Source organism: Taurulus bubalis (genome assembly GCF_910589615.1).
Source record: "Taurulus bubalis genome assembly, chromosome: 12".
In the NCBI taxonomy this organism is placed as follows: domain Eukaryota; kingdom Metazoa; phylum Chordata; class Actinopteri; order Perciformes; family Cottidae; genus Taurulus; species Taurulus bubalis.
The window spans coordinates 19,834,276-19,853,876 of record NC_136600.1 but is presented as its reverse complement, the minus strand read 5'-3'; the positions used below and the strand labels follow the sequence as shown (position 1 = coordinate 19,853,876).

The following is a 19,601-nucleotide window of genomic DNA, read 5'->3' as shown; positions in this document are numbered from 1 at the left end:
AGGAATATTTTCTATTTACACAAAAGCACTTAAGCCACCATCAGTGTCTTGGAGATTTAGTGAATTACTGATTCAGAGTCTCTGGGGACACAAAACGTGAGATGGTGTGTGATTTAGTGTTGAGGGAAGCAGAAATACCTTCGACATCCTAAACCTGAGGTTGTCCTATGTCAACGTCAGGATATTTATGAGAAAAAGGACACACGGAGAACATATTTGATCGTAAAACTACAGAACCACACAGCATTTGAACAAAAAGAAGAGTTTATTCCAGAACCTTTGAGTGTGATAATAAATACATGAACACTTGGCCAACATCCTAGTGTGGTGCGCAAAGCACGCACACACACACACACACACAGAGAGAGCACCTAAACCAGCTTCATCTCAGTGAAAACAATGAAGAAACTTTCTGTTCTATGCGTGTGGGTTGGTCCCTTTTACGCTGTAAACACTTATCTGTGAGTGTGACGTTGTGTGTGTTCTCAAATGTGGAAGGCTTTGGTAGGTTTTCCCTCAAACAGTCCTGTAGCTGGATTAACAGTAGTGTTTTACAGTCGACTGGCTTTACATGTGGTTCACTCAAGTCGTTGAACCAAACCAGTTTGCTCTCCAAACTCTTTCTAGCCGTCTACTGCTTAACTGTAGCAGGGGTGTTAGAAGAGCGCAGAGCTGTACAAATAAAACAGTCATTCTTTTTTTCCTCTTTTAAATAATTACATCATCAACATCCTGTGTGTCAAATATATGTCATGGTAAACAGACAATAGCATGAACTGTAAAGGTGTGTTTGAACTTTTGTGGAATGTGTGACTGAGGATGGAAGAATGGATCTCAGGCAAGCATGTTAAGTCCATCAATGTGTTTTTCCTCTTTCTCATTCATCTGTATCGTAAACGTGTGTCAGTCGAAACCTGCCCACTTGTGAGGGTCAGTGTGGAGAGGGGAAGTCGGTGTGTGTGTGTGAAGCAGTAGTGGTCCATCCACGTATACAAAACACACAGCCCGTGTCAGTGCTAGTTCAGTGACGGGGAGCGGTCGGTGGTCCACAGAAGCTCGATGTAGGGCCACCTGGTCTGGAGGCAGCGCTTGACTGGAGTGTCGTCTGTCCGAACCATGGGGTCCTCAAAACCCAGCACCAAAGCCGTCCCTTCCACATATTCCACCTGAGCACGCACAGACACACACACACACACACACACACACACACACGTCAATACACAGTTAAATAAACACACAAATGTAAACACCGTCTGCCATATTTCTTCTGTAGGAGTCAAAGGTGAGATGCAAGTATACAATATACACTTGTACCACTCGCACGTCTCTCACACTCACTCCCTCTCTCTCGCTCTCTTAACACACTCACACACCAGCTGAATGGGACTGCTGTCGGCAGGTCTGCTATTCCCATCTGTGGCTATGGGAATGGAATTGCCATCACTAACCTTAAAGGCGTCTGCCGCCATGTGCATATACTGTATGCGTGTGTGTGTGTGTGTGTGTGTGTGTGTGTGTGTGTGTGTGTGTGTGTGTGTGGGCGCATGTTTTTGTGTGGGCACACATCTGGGTTCATTCCTACGTTTCCAGGTAGATGTATGGAAAAACTAGACTAGACAAAGCTGACAGATGAAGAAAGTGATATTCCTGAGTACCATTTTTTTTTTTGCACAGCCACCAACTGCATCCTCTGACAATCATCCATCAAACTAAGCCCACTTAATAGGCCCGTGTTTGAACATTTATCACAGCGAGGCTGCTGACAGCGGCCTCCGTGTTGAAATTACTTGGAGAAATAGGAGGCTAAGCCAGGGTTTTTGCATGGATGGACAGGCTATTAGGCTTGCGATAGCTACTGTTTATTTTGGAGGGGCCGGCCGCCTCCAACTGTGTGTGTGTGTGCGCTCATGAATAATGACAGGAACGGAAGAAGAGCAATAGGCAGAGAAAGGGAATATGAAAAGGATTCACCATCAGATCACAAACCTGAACATGAAATAGTGCCTTACCCTCTCGTTGTGGTTGGACTGTTTGAGTCCATTGTAGTGGTAGACGGGGAATGAGTCTGGGATTCCTGAATCCTAAAACACAGGCAGAGTGAAAAACACGCAATGTTGTTAGAGAGTCCCTGTTCTCACACAGATGGAGGCAAGGAACCACAGAAGCAGAACATTTTTAAACCGAAAAGTCAAACCGACACATCTCTGCCCGCAACCAAAGCTTAATGTTAAATCCCACGTGTTCAATTGAAACATGCGTGTGTGTATTTGTTCAGTGAAGCAGAGCCCAACTCAAATTACCAGACAACATCCAACACTACAAAAACGTTCGAACAATGACATTGAGCCAAAAAACCTCCAATGACTTTGGCTTAAGGTGCAGAATGCTAATAGGGTGTGTTGTCTGAGAGTGTGCGGAGCTTCTCGTGTTTAAATACCTATATATGAAACCCTAACCCTCACCCCAATCCCACGTGTGTCTGAGTGTGTGTGTCCAGTTGGCTAATGGTAGTATAATTTCTTTGCGGCTTGGGGCCGTTCCTCTGGTGAGTCCCTAAAGCCCTGATCACTTTAACACAGTTCCCCTGTATCTCTCCCTCTCTGGCTCTGCCTCATAAAGCAGTCTTACCGCTCTTTCTAAGCTTCTCGGCAAGTAACGCCATGTGATGGAGAACACGCACGCATACATTTCACATGAGACGCCGCAGGAATGTTTTGGGCATTAAAAACCTTTGATTTTCTAAAACAGCACTTCACATATGCTTGGGAAAAAGACATCAGTGTCATCCATATGCGCGTATACAAGTCTTTGACCATGTGTTTTAACTATGATATAGAATGTATGACTGGTGGAAGGAATTTGTCATCCTGTTTGTGTGCGTTTATCTTTGGAGGTGGAAGTCCACTTTTTGCACATACACACACACACACACACACACACACACACACACACACACACCTGATCAGGGAAAAACTCCAACAGGAACGGGCCCAGAAGAATAATTCCCAAAGTCTCTGGGTCCAGTTTACTCTTCACCAGACTGACACTGAGAAGGTACAGAGATAGAAACATAGATGATAGGAAGTGTGTAAAGAGTAGAGAAACACAGAGCAACAAATCCAGAGTATATATGTATGAAAGACACATTCAATTCACGATCACCTCATCACTCAATGTGGACTTATGATGCCTGTTTCGGTGCGTGTGCATGTTTTCAGGAATATCGTGGTGCAACTAAATATACTTCTTTCCAGACATTCCTTCGTGTTAGATCAGTGTTATTATTTCACTGTGATAAAAAAAATCTGGTCAGATTGCCCTTTTAAGGCTGCAAAGAGAGAAGCAAGGGTTATACCAAGACACAGGAGGGAATGCAAGAATGATTTCTTCATCTATCGATTTTTACAAGGAACATTTGCAGCAGAGCAGCATACAGAGTAGACAGTAGACAGGGACCCTGGAGAAGTGTGATTGAGCAACACTATGAATCCCTAAAACCAGCAGATGTGCTGCTATATAGCCAACACTCTGCTCCCCTTGCAGGCAAGTGAGAAAAAAAAAAGAGAGAGCATCTCCTCAGGAATCAATATTATATATCTACAGTATTTGTTATCAAAAAGTGGTTGTGTGTTGATGGGGATCATAGGAATTAACCGTTTGTGCTGGGTTTGAATGGTATCAACCGCATAACTTCATGTATGCATGTATGTAAAAAGGGAAAACCTTAGGGCAGTAAAAGCTTTTGTGGATTTACACTTTTCTAAATCGTATATAAAAAAATGTTTTACATGATTATGAAGAGTATGAATACCAAACACTAAAAACCAAACGATCAAGCGACTAGAAAGCCTTTAAGCTGTATCCTGACTTTGTCTTTGAACAGTAAGTGTTCACAAAGTTGGTTTACCACAAATGAAATCAGCTGATGGGCATTGATCACAGGATATGTAGAAACCTTAAGTCACAGGCAAGTGAAAACGGTTTACACTCATCTTTCATAAGGGATGAACGCCCTCAATTTATTACATCTAGACACTCCTAATAGTCATTTTCCCCCAAGCACTAAAGATATGCTACTTTTTTCACATGGTGGAATTTCTGCAGTAACTCTTGTGTGGTTAGGAAACTCTCCCGTTTGCACAGTTTGCTGTGTTGTGTTGTGATGCATCGCCCATCTGGGGGTCTGTAGAGCAAATCAGTGGTCCAGTTACTTGGCCGAGGCCCACGTCTGCAGCGTTTGGGCTTACTGTTCCTCAGATGAGAACGTGCTTCTGTTTGAAGCGGCACTTTAAAGCATTTCCTCCCTCTCAGTCTTTCTTCCTGCTGTTAATGATCTCCCTCTAAGCCTCTGTTTCTGACTCTTTATGCGCTTTTATAGTGGGCTCTCTCTGGTCTTACTTTATAGTAGCCTGGTAGTGAAACATGAGCGCAGGGCTGCTGACCTGGCCTGGCCATGACTTAGGAGTTGGAACTTTAGAAGCTCTACAGGTGCCCCACACACACACACACACCAACATGCAAGCACTTACTATTCAGGCTCGGAGACAAGGTCAAGGGCTTTCATCACGTCCTCCAGCAGAGATTCTGGGATGAAGCCATTATCTGGAGAGAGGGAGAGCGAGAGACTGATGCACTGGCTGACTCCAGACAGAACATAAAATACAGGCTTTAGCTGGAAACCAGAGGAAGCCTTCACCTACACATATGGCGCAAGCACTATTTACATCACTGGCCCTGGGGAATGAATTCATCCGACACAACTAAAAGAGAAAAGAAAAAAAAAAAAAAAGCACACACATCTTGTCCTTTTCTCGCTGACCTAAATTCCATGGCCATGATGATTGCTTTACCTGAGTGGAGAAGCTCTAAATACTAACATGTGTTTTTGCCTGAAAGAGTATTTGTGTGTGTCTAGGTACTGAAAGATTTGTCTCATTTAAACATCTGTATGTGAGCCCCTGTGGCCTGTTGTTTAGATGCATACATAAACCCCTCATGTGTTGTAAAGATTAACTGAGGAGCTCTCTCTCTCAAGCTCACCTTTTCAATGCCAGATGTTATTCTCTCAGAGTGACAATTGACAGCAAGCACAAACAAACAAACAAACACACACACACACACACAGACACACACAGACCCCCCCCCCCCCCCCCCCCGCAGAGGAACAATGACAAACACCATATATTAAAGAACATCCTGAGCCAGTAGGTTGTCTGGTGAGTCACTGTAGTGCGTGTGAATGACTCTGGCGCCCCTTTTCCACAACACAGGGAGCTCTGCTGACTCTACATGTGACACAGGCAGATTTATGGGCTTTTTACGCAGCACTCAACTGTGCTGCTGGCTACAGCATGTGTATACATTGCAGTGTGTGAATTTGTGTGAGTCGTGTACAGTGCATCCTCCTTGCATGTGTGTAAACATGTATATTTATGTCTCTGGATGCACCTACTGTAGTCCATGCATTGTGTCTTTGCACAAGTGTGTTTGGGAAAAGACCATATGGCTTGCAGAATGTCCCAGCACATGATAGCAGACGTGGATTTGAGAATGTGCAGAGCTGTATTTTGTGTAACAGGAAAAGACAGATGGAGAAGAAAGGGGAAGAATAAGGTGACAGACTGGGTTGACATATTTGTTTTCAAAGTTGCCAGAGCAGGCCAGACTGCTTTCAGCTGTTAGGATGAATCTAATAGTAACATCCTTTTGCACCAGAGACACAGATCTCTACATGTCAGCATGTTGTTCCTACAAACCATGGAAGTAAATAATGTTTTTATGGCAACAGAGAACAGCATACTTCATGTCACAATGGAAACATACATTTGAAGGTCTGCGTAACAGGTACTCAGCTGAACACTCTCGCAACAGAGATAGCTGTGAGATGCTCATGCTGGACATGCTCATGTCTCGAGTGAGACTCCCGACATCTCTGCTTCTCTCCCTCCTCTCGACAGCAGAAAAAAAACATTACAGAACAGCTGGAAGGACTAAATGTTTAATTTCAATACGCTTTCTTGGAATCATGAACACATGTCAATATCCCACACTATAATCTTAAGGCGACATCAATGAATGCAGCAGACTTCCGACTTTTAGTTCATCTAACATGAAAGTCTTCTCTTTAACTTTCAACTGTCATTGTGTACACCCCTGTTTCCTTCCCCTTCGCCTTTTAGCCCAGTCACCTGGAAGCGACAAGAAAGACAGTTTAGGAAAACGAGGAGGAGAGGGAAAGAGCGGGATGGTTGACTCAGCTGTAAGAGGAGCTGATCTCACCAACCTAAACAACAACAGTGGAGATGAAGGGAGAGAAACAGACCCTCGTTCTGCCTGCAGAAGAAAAATAATGGAGACGAGAAACAAGAAAGAAGAGGCGAGGAGGGCAGTGGATCTGCTCAACCGGGAAGAAGGGAAGAGAAATACAACAGGTCCCAGATACTGTTTGCTCAGTGTGTGTGTGTGTGTGTGTGTGTGTGTGTGTGTGTGTGTGTGTGTGTGTGTGTGTGTGTGTGTGTGTGTGTGTGTGTGTGCGCGCACGTAGCTGTGCTAGAGTGAAAGTTTGGATTAATCAAAGTACATCGCTGTGCCAGGTTTTTTATAAAGCTAGTGTACTAATGAGAATGGCTCATAAAAACAACTGTGCTGGGAGTGAAGGCCGAGAGAGCAACACAATGATAATGTGTAAAATGTCCACGAAACAAGCACTTGTTCATTACCTTCAGGATCAAAGGACTGGAAGACCCTCCTTGCCTGTTCTGATGGAGACTCTGGACCTACCAGGGACATCTCCTGCAGCGAAGGAGAAACAGAAAGATTGGGAGAAATGAACGAAAGAAAAGTGTAAACGGTGAGAGATTGTGCAGAGCAACATAAGAGGTATGAACTAAAAGTGACCACACAGTGATTTGTGACTTAAGTGAGGAGACAGGGAGGGTTGCAGTAAGACAGTGAACAGAGTGATTGCTGAAATTACATCACATTGTGGAGAATGTGGCTTCATCAGTGCTGAAACATTAGAACAACCATCTAGATCTACTTACAACTCACAAACGTTGACCGTTTTTGACAAGGTAGTGATGTACAACACAATACACTGAATTACCACCACACACAGTAGTGTGTGTAATACACTGCTAATGTACATTGTTTATGTGTGTGTGTGACTATATGTAATCTAAGGGGCCAGTGCAATCACCAGAATCCATTGGGTTATTAACTGATCTGCTGATAAAGTTAGACGGCTTGTTTTCACTCCAAACACACAATCAGGAAATTGAGTCTTACATATACAACCCTTGATTTATGACAAGCTCTATGGTGTTTGTTTGTTGCTGAAGTTTAGAAACAGCAGTGTTGGCAAGGAGATTATAAGTGTGCGTGTGTGTATGCATGAAGAGAAGAGGGTGATGCCTCTTGTAGATGCTGATTAAATGAACACTTCATTGTTCTTTCTACACTAAAGGACTCCGCATGCTTCAAACAAAATGCGTGTCAGATCATCTAACGGCATATACAGCCCCGTCAGCTCCCATATAAATGTTGGCATTTGACAATTTTTTTTACTTTCTGAAACAGAGAAGCTGACAAACATCACATCTGGCTTTTACATTTTTCATACAACTACTTCCGTCCCTTTTCAATTGTGCAACTGAGTGAAACAACATGAATGCCACCCAAGAGAAACTGTTGACATTTGCATGCGTCATCCCATTTGTAAGATAAATTGCATTGAAAAAATAAAGAAATGCAAAAGACATCAAAAGATAGCTCAGAGAAGCCGTGGAGTGCCTTTGAGTGTGGTCTTTCTGAACAGGTTGGATGATACTTTGAATTCCCAAGTTTGTATTGGGCATAATGAAAACTTGACTCAAAACCCAGAGAAAGAGCTCATGGGAAAGGAACGTCTTGTTTTTGCCATCTCTTATCTTATATTTGCAAGCACAATGTGAGATCTTTAAGCTTCCTGTCAGATCTTGCCGAGAGCTTACAGTAAGTTTAAAAGCTGAATAACCATCACTTTCTGATTATCAACATTGCAAGCCAGCAATGATACATGTATTTATCATGGTTCCTTAAAAAAATATATTACATGACATAACCGTTTAATTAAGAAAAGCAGCGATAGAAGGGATATGTTTACAAGAGAGGATGAAATAAGATCCTTCTCAGAGAAGAGTCTCACACACTCACTCACACACGTAAAGTGTGTTTAGGCGAGAGTCAAAGGGTTCGCACTGTTTTTCCTCACGAGTGAGGGAGGGAGTGTATTTATGACAACAAAGCGCTGGACACACAAACATACAATGTTTTTGGAAAGCAAATGAACCCTGTTCATCTCCTTTAGCTGGCCTTTATTAAAGATTGAGCCTCAGATTCACGCAGGCTGCTAGGGTTTCATGGTCCACTTATTAACGTATTCAGGGTTTACTCAGGGAATGAGAGTGAGGGGTGGGGGGGGGGGGGGGGGGCCTTCAGAGGGACACATTGAGAAGAGATGACTCCCAGCTGCTGGCTCTTCAGATGCAAAGAAAACAGGCACAGGCCGGTGAACACGCGCTGCGCTCACACACTGTTCTGTCACAGAGTACAGCTGGGTCCTGGTTTGTTAACATTACAGGCTCCATAAATCTAACGGTAGATTTGTCATAAGCCAGATATGTCTGCGCTTCACTTACAGGGGTGAACAAGGGTCATTGTGGTGTGTTAGGAGGAGTAAAGTGCCCAAAAAAAAAGTTCCTTAGCGATTGACTGCAGCCTAAAGACGAACATACTAAAAAGGTAGGATTAACAGTGAAGCATGCGTCTCAAAACATGAACATTTTTGATAAACTGTTGCTCACTAAACTTATTATATTTATAAACAGTATACCTAACACAATAAAACATGCATCTCTTCCTAAGGAGATGAGCAGCTAGTCAATCTTAGGCTGCCATATACAATCATGCTGCTTAAAGTCCGAAGTGCCTCGTGAACCAAAGCTCGGTAAAACTGTTTATTATCTTCCGGGGCAAGACGGACACAGTCCGAGTAAATCACCTGGTAATACCACAGTTACAAAGTCAACACATACCGGAAGCCAAACACTCGTAAGTAGTCATCTACAAAAAAAACAACTTAAAACATACCATAATTGCTAACCTGTACACGCCAATATGGGGCTAATGAACACATAGAAAAGACAAGACATGCGTGAGCATACGCAGACAAATCACGTGATTGTGTGTGCGATGACAGGTCTGCCTGGCTGTCTTTGATCTATGTTTTATTAGAGGCCTGAGGAAGATGCTGCTGAGTTGGAAAACATGTCATGGAGCTAACACACTCCACAGGGGAGGTGTGTGTGAGCGTGTGCGTGTCTGTGTAAGAGAAGCTGCAAACGTAAGACTGTCCCCTGCTGAAGGTTGTTTGTTGTTTGCTTATACTCAAATACAAGCTGGCATCCTGTTCTCTCAATGTGCCCAAATATTCATGCAGAGATGCATTACAATGACACACACTCACAAAAGGACCTGGCATCAGCAAAAGTGTAAGTGTGCATTATGTAGTCAAGGAGCACATTCCAATCACCACAAACCAACTGTTTTGCAAAAACCCTTGAACAGAACAAGCAGCTACTCTACATAGGAACAAAGCAACACCACACTACACAAAGGACTTAAATACATAAGAAATGCAGAACTTCAAACATGTCTTCATAATGGTTTTCTTATCATCAGACCAGACTTCCTGCATCACACCCTCCTGATAAAGAACCACAGGACTCTGTTTGAGTCTTTTTGGGGAGAATCTACTGACCACTGCCTAAACCTTCAACTCTAGCCATCTGTACTTCTGTTGCTGTCTTCCCACCAGACTTAGTGGCTCTCTTAGGTTGACAACTCATCCGCTAGAGGCCTTTTTCCTCTTGTTCTGCCTCTTGCCCAATTCAAACCTGTTCCTGTGCTAAGTAGCTACTACACTTTTAGTATTTCCTCCCCTCCAACCCTTGACTTTTCCTTCCATTTGTGTTTAACCCCCCCCCCCCCCCCTCTTTTTCTTTCTTTATCTCATCTTGCAGGTAGGTACTTCAGGAAAGACAGGTAGGCATAGTACTTTACTAGAATTACTCTCTTTCCCTCCGGTCCAGCCAAAGAGCTATTGTTTGTGCTGAGAGGCTCTGAGTGGCCATAGAGTGCGTCTGAAGGGATCAGTTTCAAGACAACAAAGCAGAGGTCTCGGACAGTGTCTCCTGCCTTGTTCCTAGCAGGCAGCGACAGCCACACTACATGACAGGCTGAGGGGGAAACTGAGGATGGAATCTGTGTGTGAGGGCGTGCAATCTAGAGAGTATGTGTTTATTTTATTTCACCTTAAATAGCCGGTGTCACATGTGATTACAAGTAACGAAAACAATGGAAAACTTATCTCTCTTGCTACAAAAGGAGTGTCTGCAGTATCTACTGTATCGTGTGTGTCTGTTTCAGATGTGGGCGACAGTACAAAGTAGTGATTTATGGAGCTGTCTTGCATGAGAAAGACAGTGTCTCATCATAAAGAGAGCCAACACCAGAGGATAGTTATATAGCGTAATTATGGGTCCTATGACAGAAGACGACACACAAGGGAAAAGGAAGAATACTGCCGCATACACACACTGACACAGACAGCTTTTCATCCAACTACAATGACCCATGGTCTGACCTGTCACAGATTATTAATGACTGTTAATGTACTCCGCTTTGTTACTTTGTGTTTGTGTGTGGCCCGCACCCTCTGATCATACGGAGGACAGAAAGTAATCCTCTTTAACAGAAAGCACAAACTTGTTTTCCGACTATCTTTTCAGTACACTGGGGGGGACGAGTATAATATAGCATTATTGTATATAAATTCACTGGCGTCGTATTGTGTTTATGATCATATCATGTTATCATTTTCAAATTTCTGTTGCTCAAATTACTAATTATGGCCGAGCTGTTATAAAAAGCGAACCAAATTTGGGTTATGGCAGCTTGGGGCAGGGGTTGGGGGACGGGGACGACACCAATATAAACACTTCAAGCAGTGGTTCTCAAACTCCATCTGTGCTTTTATAAGTAACAAAATAAAGAAAATTGCAATCACTTTCAAGTAAATCAGATTGCTCCATCAGACATTTTTTTTATTTTAATTTCAATCACTTAGAACAATGAAAAGCCCTATTGGCAATATGGTAAATGTACTGTGTAGTGCAATACCAATTTCCTACCTGCCTAAAAAGTATCTCGATACGGAAATGATACCAAGACAAAAAGATCAGGAACACGGAACTCTTTTTTTCCCCTTCTGAAAATCTCGTCAATGTCAATGCAAGACAAAAAAGTAGCAGTCATTTCAGCAATTTTCTTGAGTGGTGAAATGCCCCGAGTGAGTTTAGTTTCCCGCTGATAAACAGCGATGGAGCGTATACGTCTAGAGCTTTTATTATGAAAGGTAGTACGGAAAAGGTGTAGCTGTAATCAGCAGCCACTGCTGTGGACAAGGTGGGAAAACAAATAGTTTCACATCTGGGTTCGAAAAAGGGGCCAACTGCTTATAATTGTATTTGCTTCATGGTATAGGTGCAACTCATAACCCTCAGCTACAGTACTTTAGTGCCACATTTCCTTCTATGAGTTGGCTTTATCGTCAAAAATATGTCTCTTATTCAAACACTGTCATTCTTAGAAATTATTGGCGCTAATAACTTGTGGTACTATTCAGTTTATAAATGCGATACTTTTCCAGTAACGGTATGTCGCACATCACGATTACTTTGTTTTTGCCAATAAAATCTAATTGAAATAAACTACATTAACGTTGTCTGCTCACTTGCATTTTAAGTTCCTGGTCCTTACCAGTCCATGAAGGACATTTTGCAGACAGGAGTTTGAGTCTTGAGGGACACGAAGCGCCACAGCGGCTGCTCTCTCTAGTAAATCACTTATCCGGAACACGACTACTGTACACATACACACAAAAACACACATGTAACTCCCTTGAGAAACAGAGATACAGTCTGTGAACCTCATCACTCAGCAAGAGGAAAAAGAGAAGAGAAGTGAAAAGTCACAGGAGGATCAACCCCGAGTGACCACTGCTCCACTCTTTAAAGTGCATCCTTCCTTTCTACTTCCCATCTTCCTCTTTCCTTCCCATGAGGGACCAATAATATGAAGATGTTAGCTGAGGTGCCCAAGAGAAACCTTTACTTGGGCAACCTGCTGCACACTGGAGTGGATAGTTTTTTTCAAAGACAGGAATGGGGAAAGGAAGGAAGAAAGATATTATTAAACATATTGCATGATGTCTCATACATCACCCATCCCCTCTTCGCCTTCACTCTGTCTGTCTCCTTCCTCTGGCGTCTCAGAAACTCTTTTTCAAAAACAGATCCCATTACATGCCATTATACACACTCAGCCTCACACACACACACACACACACACACACACACACACACACACACACAGGAGGATAAAGAATGTGGGGGCTGTTGTGGGTAGGAATCAGAGTTGGTGGGAGGGCCTTTGTGTAGGTAGATTAGATAAAAACACTAATGCTATTAAGCTGATGGTCTGAAAGCCACAGTCACACACTGACAGCGACTCAGGGGAATACACACCCGTCCCCAATGGCAGACATAAGGAGCCGCTGACACATCAGAAGCAGGGATCAGGTTTTCTGCTTTTGTGGGAATGGCTCTATATTGGAGCTAAAAGCTACATAACCAGGTAGCGTGTATTTTTGTGTCACCAAGCCTGGGAAATCGCAGTATGTGCTTCAAATTAGCTCCAAACATCGATTCCCTTTCAAAGAGGACAAGGTCACACTGAGTGTGGTGCAACAGCAGACCGCCCTTGCCCAATGTCTTCCCCCCCTCAGCTTAGGCTCAAAGCTTTAGAGGCGGCATAGTGTAGCGTCAGCTATGTACGTCAGTTCATGTGCATGCATGCATCTGTGTGTTCAAGTGTGTTCCCAGTCTCCAATGGGACAAATGGATCCAGATGGGAACTCTGGAATCACATTCCCTACAGGAAGCCATCCACCTGAAGCCACACACACAAACACACACACACTAATGCTAATCAGGATTAGGTTCCCCGGGCTCTGGAATGTGTGTGTGTGTGTATATGTGAACATGTCACTAGTGCCGGGGGAGTTGTAGCAATCGGTAAGTCTGGTCATCAGCACATGCATGACGACTTTGGTTCATCACTGAGCCAACATATGATCTACTTCCCTCGCAGGCTTGAGCTTAATGTATGTAACAGAGCTTTTAATCAATGGTATAATAAGGGTGTGGCGTTATGATGGAGATGATTGCCTGGGATTTTTCTGCCTCTCTGGTGCCATTTTCACAACAGCAGGGAGAATCAATTTGCTACAACCAAACCTGCCAGCTTACTTCACAGACTACAGCAATGTATCATGTTACATGTTCTCTGATAGAGATGATAAACATGCTTGTCCGAGTGGAAACTGGGCAAATGTGTACACACATCCACAACGATCTGATGAAACTTCTGTCCAAGAGCCAAAGTTTCTCTCAAAATTACAACAGTAAGGTTGACCTCAATCAGGTTGTGCATTATATACCTCGTGGCATGGTGCATATCCAAGTTGATGCTGTAAGAACAGGATATCATGGCCCTTTTAGGAAGTCTAGATGTTTTCTCCTGCATTTTGATAACATGAACCTGGTTCTAGTTTTGTTTCTTGCACCGTTCCACACAAAGCTACCTACAGCTCAGAAGTTCATTCTGGAGCACAGAATCTCACAGATCTCCATAATGCAACAACTGGAACAGAGCAGTCATTTTTAGACTCAAGCTTTTGTTATTACTATTACAGACCGTTTTAAAAGACGATGTCAACAATATACTTGTGCATGTTGGCATCAGAAGAGTGTTTTTCCCCGGCCATGCACACTAGCTTTCAACATTGAAGTAAAACTGTTAACAGGACCAGAATGTCTGGTTGTCGCATGTTTTCAGAATTGATAATCCAACAGCAGATTCAACTTCTACACTTTCAGAGCAACAGGTGTTTCAGTTTAATGAGTGACCGTGTTAATTGTTGACTTTCACCTAGGTGCGTCCATGGTTGCTCATAGTAAGTTGTGTAAATGGTCGGCGTAGATAATTAAATAAAAATTGATTGGAGATTTTATTTTTTTTTTTTACAGAGACACCACAGTTCTGTTTGGGTTCTTAACAGCTGTCGTTCCTAAGAGCAACCAAGAACACATTCAGCTGAGTGTCACCAGTTAAGATGGTCGCTCGTTCAATCAAAACACTGGTTAGACATGTTAACTACCACTGGACTGAGGACACGATCACAAATGCTCACGTTTGTAGCGCTCATTTTAAAACTCAATAAACTCAAAACTCAAGAGTCTATGTCATGGTATTTGACGTTCAGTACATGAGCACAGATAACTTTGTTGTAAGCAGAGAGTGACTCGTAATTTCTCGCTGGTGTAGCGTTACATGCCAAGTTTCTCCACCAAATACATAGCAGGCCAATAAATATTGGGCCACTTGCTAATGTATTCAACCTGCTCACTGATTGCACACAGGTCTGGAAAGCCAATTTGTTTAGGTTGTGTTCCCAATCTTTGGTGGTTAAAGCCGGTGCATAACCTTTGCTATTGCGTCCCACTTGATTTCCTTTGCCAAACTGCATGCATACACTTGCGTATGTCATAATTGTTTACAAACTGTAAAAGAGTCTGTAGAAGTGAAGACAGGATTTCTATTTGCCGTTACTGACATGTAAACAACAGCAAAATTCCAAACTAAAAACAAACCAGACACTGGGCAAGTGAGTGAACGAGAGATCTTCACTACCTTTGAGACGTGTCTTGCTTTTTAAAATATTTTCTTTCATCTCTTAACACCTCATTTGGGACATTTCTCTAATTTTCAGTAAATCAACAGTGTGTCATTCGATGCTCTTATTATTATTATTATTATTTCTCAAACTTAGCAGCTGCTAAATCTCAGTCTAATTTTCCTATTCTTAACATTTCTTGAGATGCAATGGAAACTCAAACATGAATATGCGGAACGAACAGTTTGTTATTTATTTCCTGAGTGTTGTTTCTTATGAACAAGTGCCAGGACAGAAACATATGTGATCCATATTGTTAAAATTAACCTGACAGTGAGGGTAGACAGAAGTATATACTGTAAATGGAAGCTCTCACTGGAGCCAAATTCAGCAATTTACATTACTTTCATATATTATGAACACATTGTTTAGTTGATCCAAGATGGTTAAGAAACTTCAATTGTGTGTCTTTTTATGTGCGTGAGGTGAGAATGAGAGAACATGATGATGAAAGTGTGCGCGTGTTTCTTTTCTCCCTGGATAGCTGAAAACTCAAGATCAGCACTGGCCATATATGACTATCTCCTGCATTTATTTTCCCTCCCCTCCCATTTTGCCTCTCTTTTTCCCCCCACATTGATATCTGATTTGCACTATATCAAATCGGTTAAACACATTTCATATTTTGGCTTTTCCAACTTGCTGGGGAGACTGGCTCACCTTACGCACTGTGTGTCTTTGTAAGTGAAATATGTGTTGCTTATGGAGGAGCGTATTGAACTTGCCTTGGCTAAAAACACAGAGAGGTGAGTTTCACTGCCAAGAATCCAAATAGGGAACTTTGGAGACTTGAGGAATGTCCCGACCTGAAACACACACACATACACACAATAATAAAGATATGTGGAACAAATTAATGTCTATTTTCAGTCATCTTCCTCATGAATCAGTTATTGTTAAAAGAGTAACATCAGTCTTTTCATCAATACATTCATATTTGAACAGAGATTACATGTCACAGTATATGAACAGCAAAATACCTCTCCGGATCCTGAACAAATAGTACGACGTAATGAAATGGATATCCTCAATGTTAATGTCAACTCATTTTCACTTGGATCTTCTCTCACTTGAGTCGTCGGCTGATCTACCTATACAGCTTGAATTTGATTGCCATAGACAAAAAACAAACCAAATGTATGAACAGCGTACATATGAGCATACCTCACCTTATTTGCTCTTAACAACCCTCTTTGGCAACCATCGGCTTGCTCTTAACTTGGTACAGCTACCTACTTTTTCTACCTTACGTATTTTGGCAATCATAAACAGATTTCAATTCCAAACACGATTCCTGTTTTTCCAAGATGAATATGTTACGTCACATGTATTTATAAATATCTTTTGTGATCTATTTTTACATATGACCAGTTAGTTTGTTGGGACTGTTTCCTCCAAACACATATTTTCACAGTGTAGCTTTCACTGTGGTCGGTGTTCAAACGTTGGATGTTTCCTACATTTTAGAGTCACAAGTAACAGTGAGCATTTATTTGTTTTTCTAGCACTATCTCCTCTTGTAGAGTGTTTGTCTCAATTCATAGGTCGTCTTCTTCTTAAAAACAATTCTACTAATCCTATATGTATTTGCCATGAACAATCTTTTAACAATTTGCTTATATCTTTGCATAATGTGTCTGTACCTTGCAGTAGCGGAGAGATTCCATCAGCGTGAGGAAGCCAACTGATGCCTGTTTATGAATACCATGCAGTTCTATGATGATGGGGAGAAAAAAGAAAAAGAAAATGAGAATTTGTTCAATTACATCAGACTGTCATTAATTCCTGTTTTTTGTGCACTGCTGTGGCATGCAATATATGTTGCCCTCTGGTGGAAAAGTTGAAATTGGTGGCCACAAAGTTTCTATCCGCCACAGAGTTGGATATATGTGGATGTCTGTTGTGTGAAAATGGCGTGTCTGTGCGAATGGAAGTCATACTCATGCCAGAGCATTCCCTGTCTCCATCCCAGACATTAGAGACAGCATGGCCAGTTACAAGGAGGTTCACCAAGCTCTGACTAAAAAGATAGATAGGAAAGGAGACATCAAGAGTTTTCGAGAAAACGAAAGATATCCAACATAACCACAATGCAATGATGTTTAACTGTTTTTGTTGAAGTCCAACTGATGAAGACAGATGTTTTAATACCTGCCATGACCATGCACAAGGTCTATGAGAGGCTCCATGGTGTCCTGGATCTCATTTCTTATATTCTCCATGCCCTGCACAGAAGAGATAAGTATACATTTAATTTTCTGTGATTTGAACATTGATGCAACAGAAAATAAAAAATAAAATAAAAAAATGATATAACACAATAACTAAAAAGGTGAAAAAAAAATGTAAAAAAATTCGACGTACTTGCAGCAGGCTTTCAAAAATGTGTTAGTTAATTATCATTATATGCAAATTACTTAAATACATCTGCTACCAGAGATAACATTGACAATATTATTAGTTCCAATCAGTATTCAATATTTCCATCCATCTCTCCATCCAGTTTTTTTCTTTTTTTTTACCTTGGTTATGATGACAGAGTAGAGGAATAGCAAGACTCCACAGCACCCCCTCCAGGTGTGGTAGAGAGACAACACCTCCTCTTTGAGACTAGACACTGACATTACAGTCCGCTTACTGCAGGATGGGAACAAACATCAGGTTAATTTGTGAAATAATCAAAAGACAGAAGATTTGATGGGTTTTAGGATCAACTGGTGTATTAATTGTATTCATCATGTCCACATGACTTTTATTTTAAATGCATCAGAGGGCAAAGAAAAATCGTATCTTCTCTGTTTGGAGTCACTACCCTATTTTGCTCCACCCTGGAACGCTTGAAAGTGGAGGTGTCAGTCTTAGTTAGCATGCATTCCTTCACTCTGAGTCAGCACTGCTTTTTGCTGACTGTGGTCTCAGCTGTAAGATGTGTGATGAAATACCAATATTTCCACTGGAGAACGCAGCCTTGCATATACTTAGTTTGGACGTGTGGGACAGCAGTGTGTAAGAAAGGATGGGAGCGGTAGTTTTGAAAAAAAATGTTTTAACCTAAGCAATCAGTGAGAGTGCTGAGTCAGCAAATTGTGAGAGACAGCCAATTCTTGCAAACCAATAAATTAATCAAATACCACCTATCCCACCTGCAGATACTAATCTGAGAAATATGATGTTCCTAGTATTGCATAATGGGAATTGTAAAACAAGAATTTGTGAGGTTGTACTCCCTCCAGAAACCCACAGTATTATCTAATCAGATTATCTGCTTTGAGGTAGAGTATAAATATGCAAGGTGTTATCTACAGTCACTTACTGGAGAGCACTGTGAAATCGCTCGAAGCCAAGGTCCTCAGCAGTTAAAGCAGCTAAGCACATTAAAAACACACATACATGGCAACATCAGAACATGGCATAGAAAAAAAAACTACAAACTGTCAAATGGTTCAGCGAGAATTTGTTTGTACACTGTCATTCTGAATGTGACAGACATAGGACTCACTGGGTTGCTGTTCCTGTGGCGGCTGGCTGCTCTCAGGCGCTGGCATGTCCTGTGTTTGCGACTGTGTCTGTGTGCTAGTATGTGGGCTTTGTCCCTTAGCCCAAGTCACTAGGCAGAACCCAGTTGATGGGCTGGAGCAGGCAGACTCCAGGATTTCACTCAGCGTGGAACACAGTGCTGTTTTCTGCTCCTCCTCTAACAGACACAAACATAAAAGATAGATGATATAACAAGCCAGAAAACCCCATAAAACAATAGCACAAGCTGTGGACAAGCTACCTGTCATCTGTCTCCAGTTGGAACTTTTTCTGTTGAAGAGAATGTTCTTTAGGAGGAAAGCCTGTAAAGAAACACACATTTCGGAAAAATATTGTATCCTTAAATTATATATTTTGGTACACTTGGTATTATTCATCCATAGTCTGCTCTCACAGACATTTGTGTTTACTTTATTTATGCATGATCAATAATTTTGTAGTCAATCAAGCATTGCCACCAATGCATACACCTACAAGACTCACGGACTAAGTAACAAAGTAAGTCTGCCAGGTGTAAAAGCTGGCTGCTCACTGTAACATGGGAGTAAATGGAAATTGATACTGGCCCCTAAAACACTGCTAGGATGTCAAACTAGAGTAGACCATACCTGGACAGGTGCAAGGACAGCACATGGACCGCCTTCAAACTGCTCGAGTGCCGTTTGCTCATTCTCACTAAAAACAAATCCTGTAATAAAGACACAGGCAAGACATCATTAAAAAGGTTCACAGTAATAACAAATAAGTCAAGTTTTTTTTTATTTTTTTTTTTTTAGACACTTTCCCCCTGCAGACATTAAAAAGCCACAAGTGCAGGCATGCTCACATCAGAGACCACTAACTAAACTCTATAGCAGGAATGATGCGCAATAGTCATACTAAACCACTAAATTACCTGTTGCACTTTCTTTGGTTAGAATTAAACCCTGGATACACTTTACTCTCAACAGTACATGGGTGAATTCAATTCTCATAATCCTTAGAGACAAAGCATCATACCTTGGCTCCATCTACGGAAGATGGAGGCAGACACACTCCCACTGGAGGGTCTCCCCCAAACCAGATCCACCACCTCTTTATTTAAATCCGACATGACAATAATTTACAGCTGGTAGATCCACAGGCACAAGGGAACAAGAGAAGGCTGTGGTTGAGGCCAACTTGGCAG

At 42.0% G+C, this 19,601-nt stretch overlaps 1 protein-coding gene across 1 annotated transcript; it reads right to left on the bottom strand.

Moving 5' to 3' along the window:
• Positions 1–289: 289 nt before the first annotated feature.
• Positions 290–19,526, bottom strand: mindy3 (MINDY lysine 48 deubiquitinase 3; the record flags this gene model as incomplete). Its single annotated transcript, XM_079227121.1, has 15 exons — positions 290–1,166; positions 2,010–2,081; positions 2,959–3,046; positions 4,530–4,602; positions 6,720–6,792; positions 15,622–15,702; positions 16,540–16,610; positions 16,837–16,916; positions 17,048–17,121; positions 17,419–17,533; positions 18,210–18,261; positions 18,396–18,590; positions 18,675–18,735; positions 19,042–19,121; positions 19,433–19,526. 15 exons carry the CDS (start codon positions 19,524–19,526, stop codon positions 1,017–1,019), a joined length of 1,359 nt encoding a protein of 452 aa, XP_079083247.1. The 3' UTR covers positions 290–1,016.
• Between the last annotated feature and the right edge of the window lie 75 nt (positions 19,527–19,601).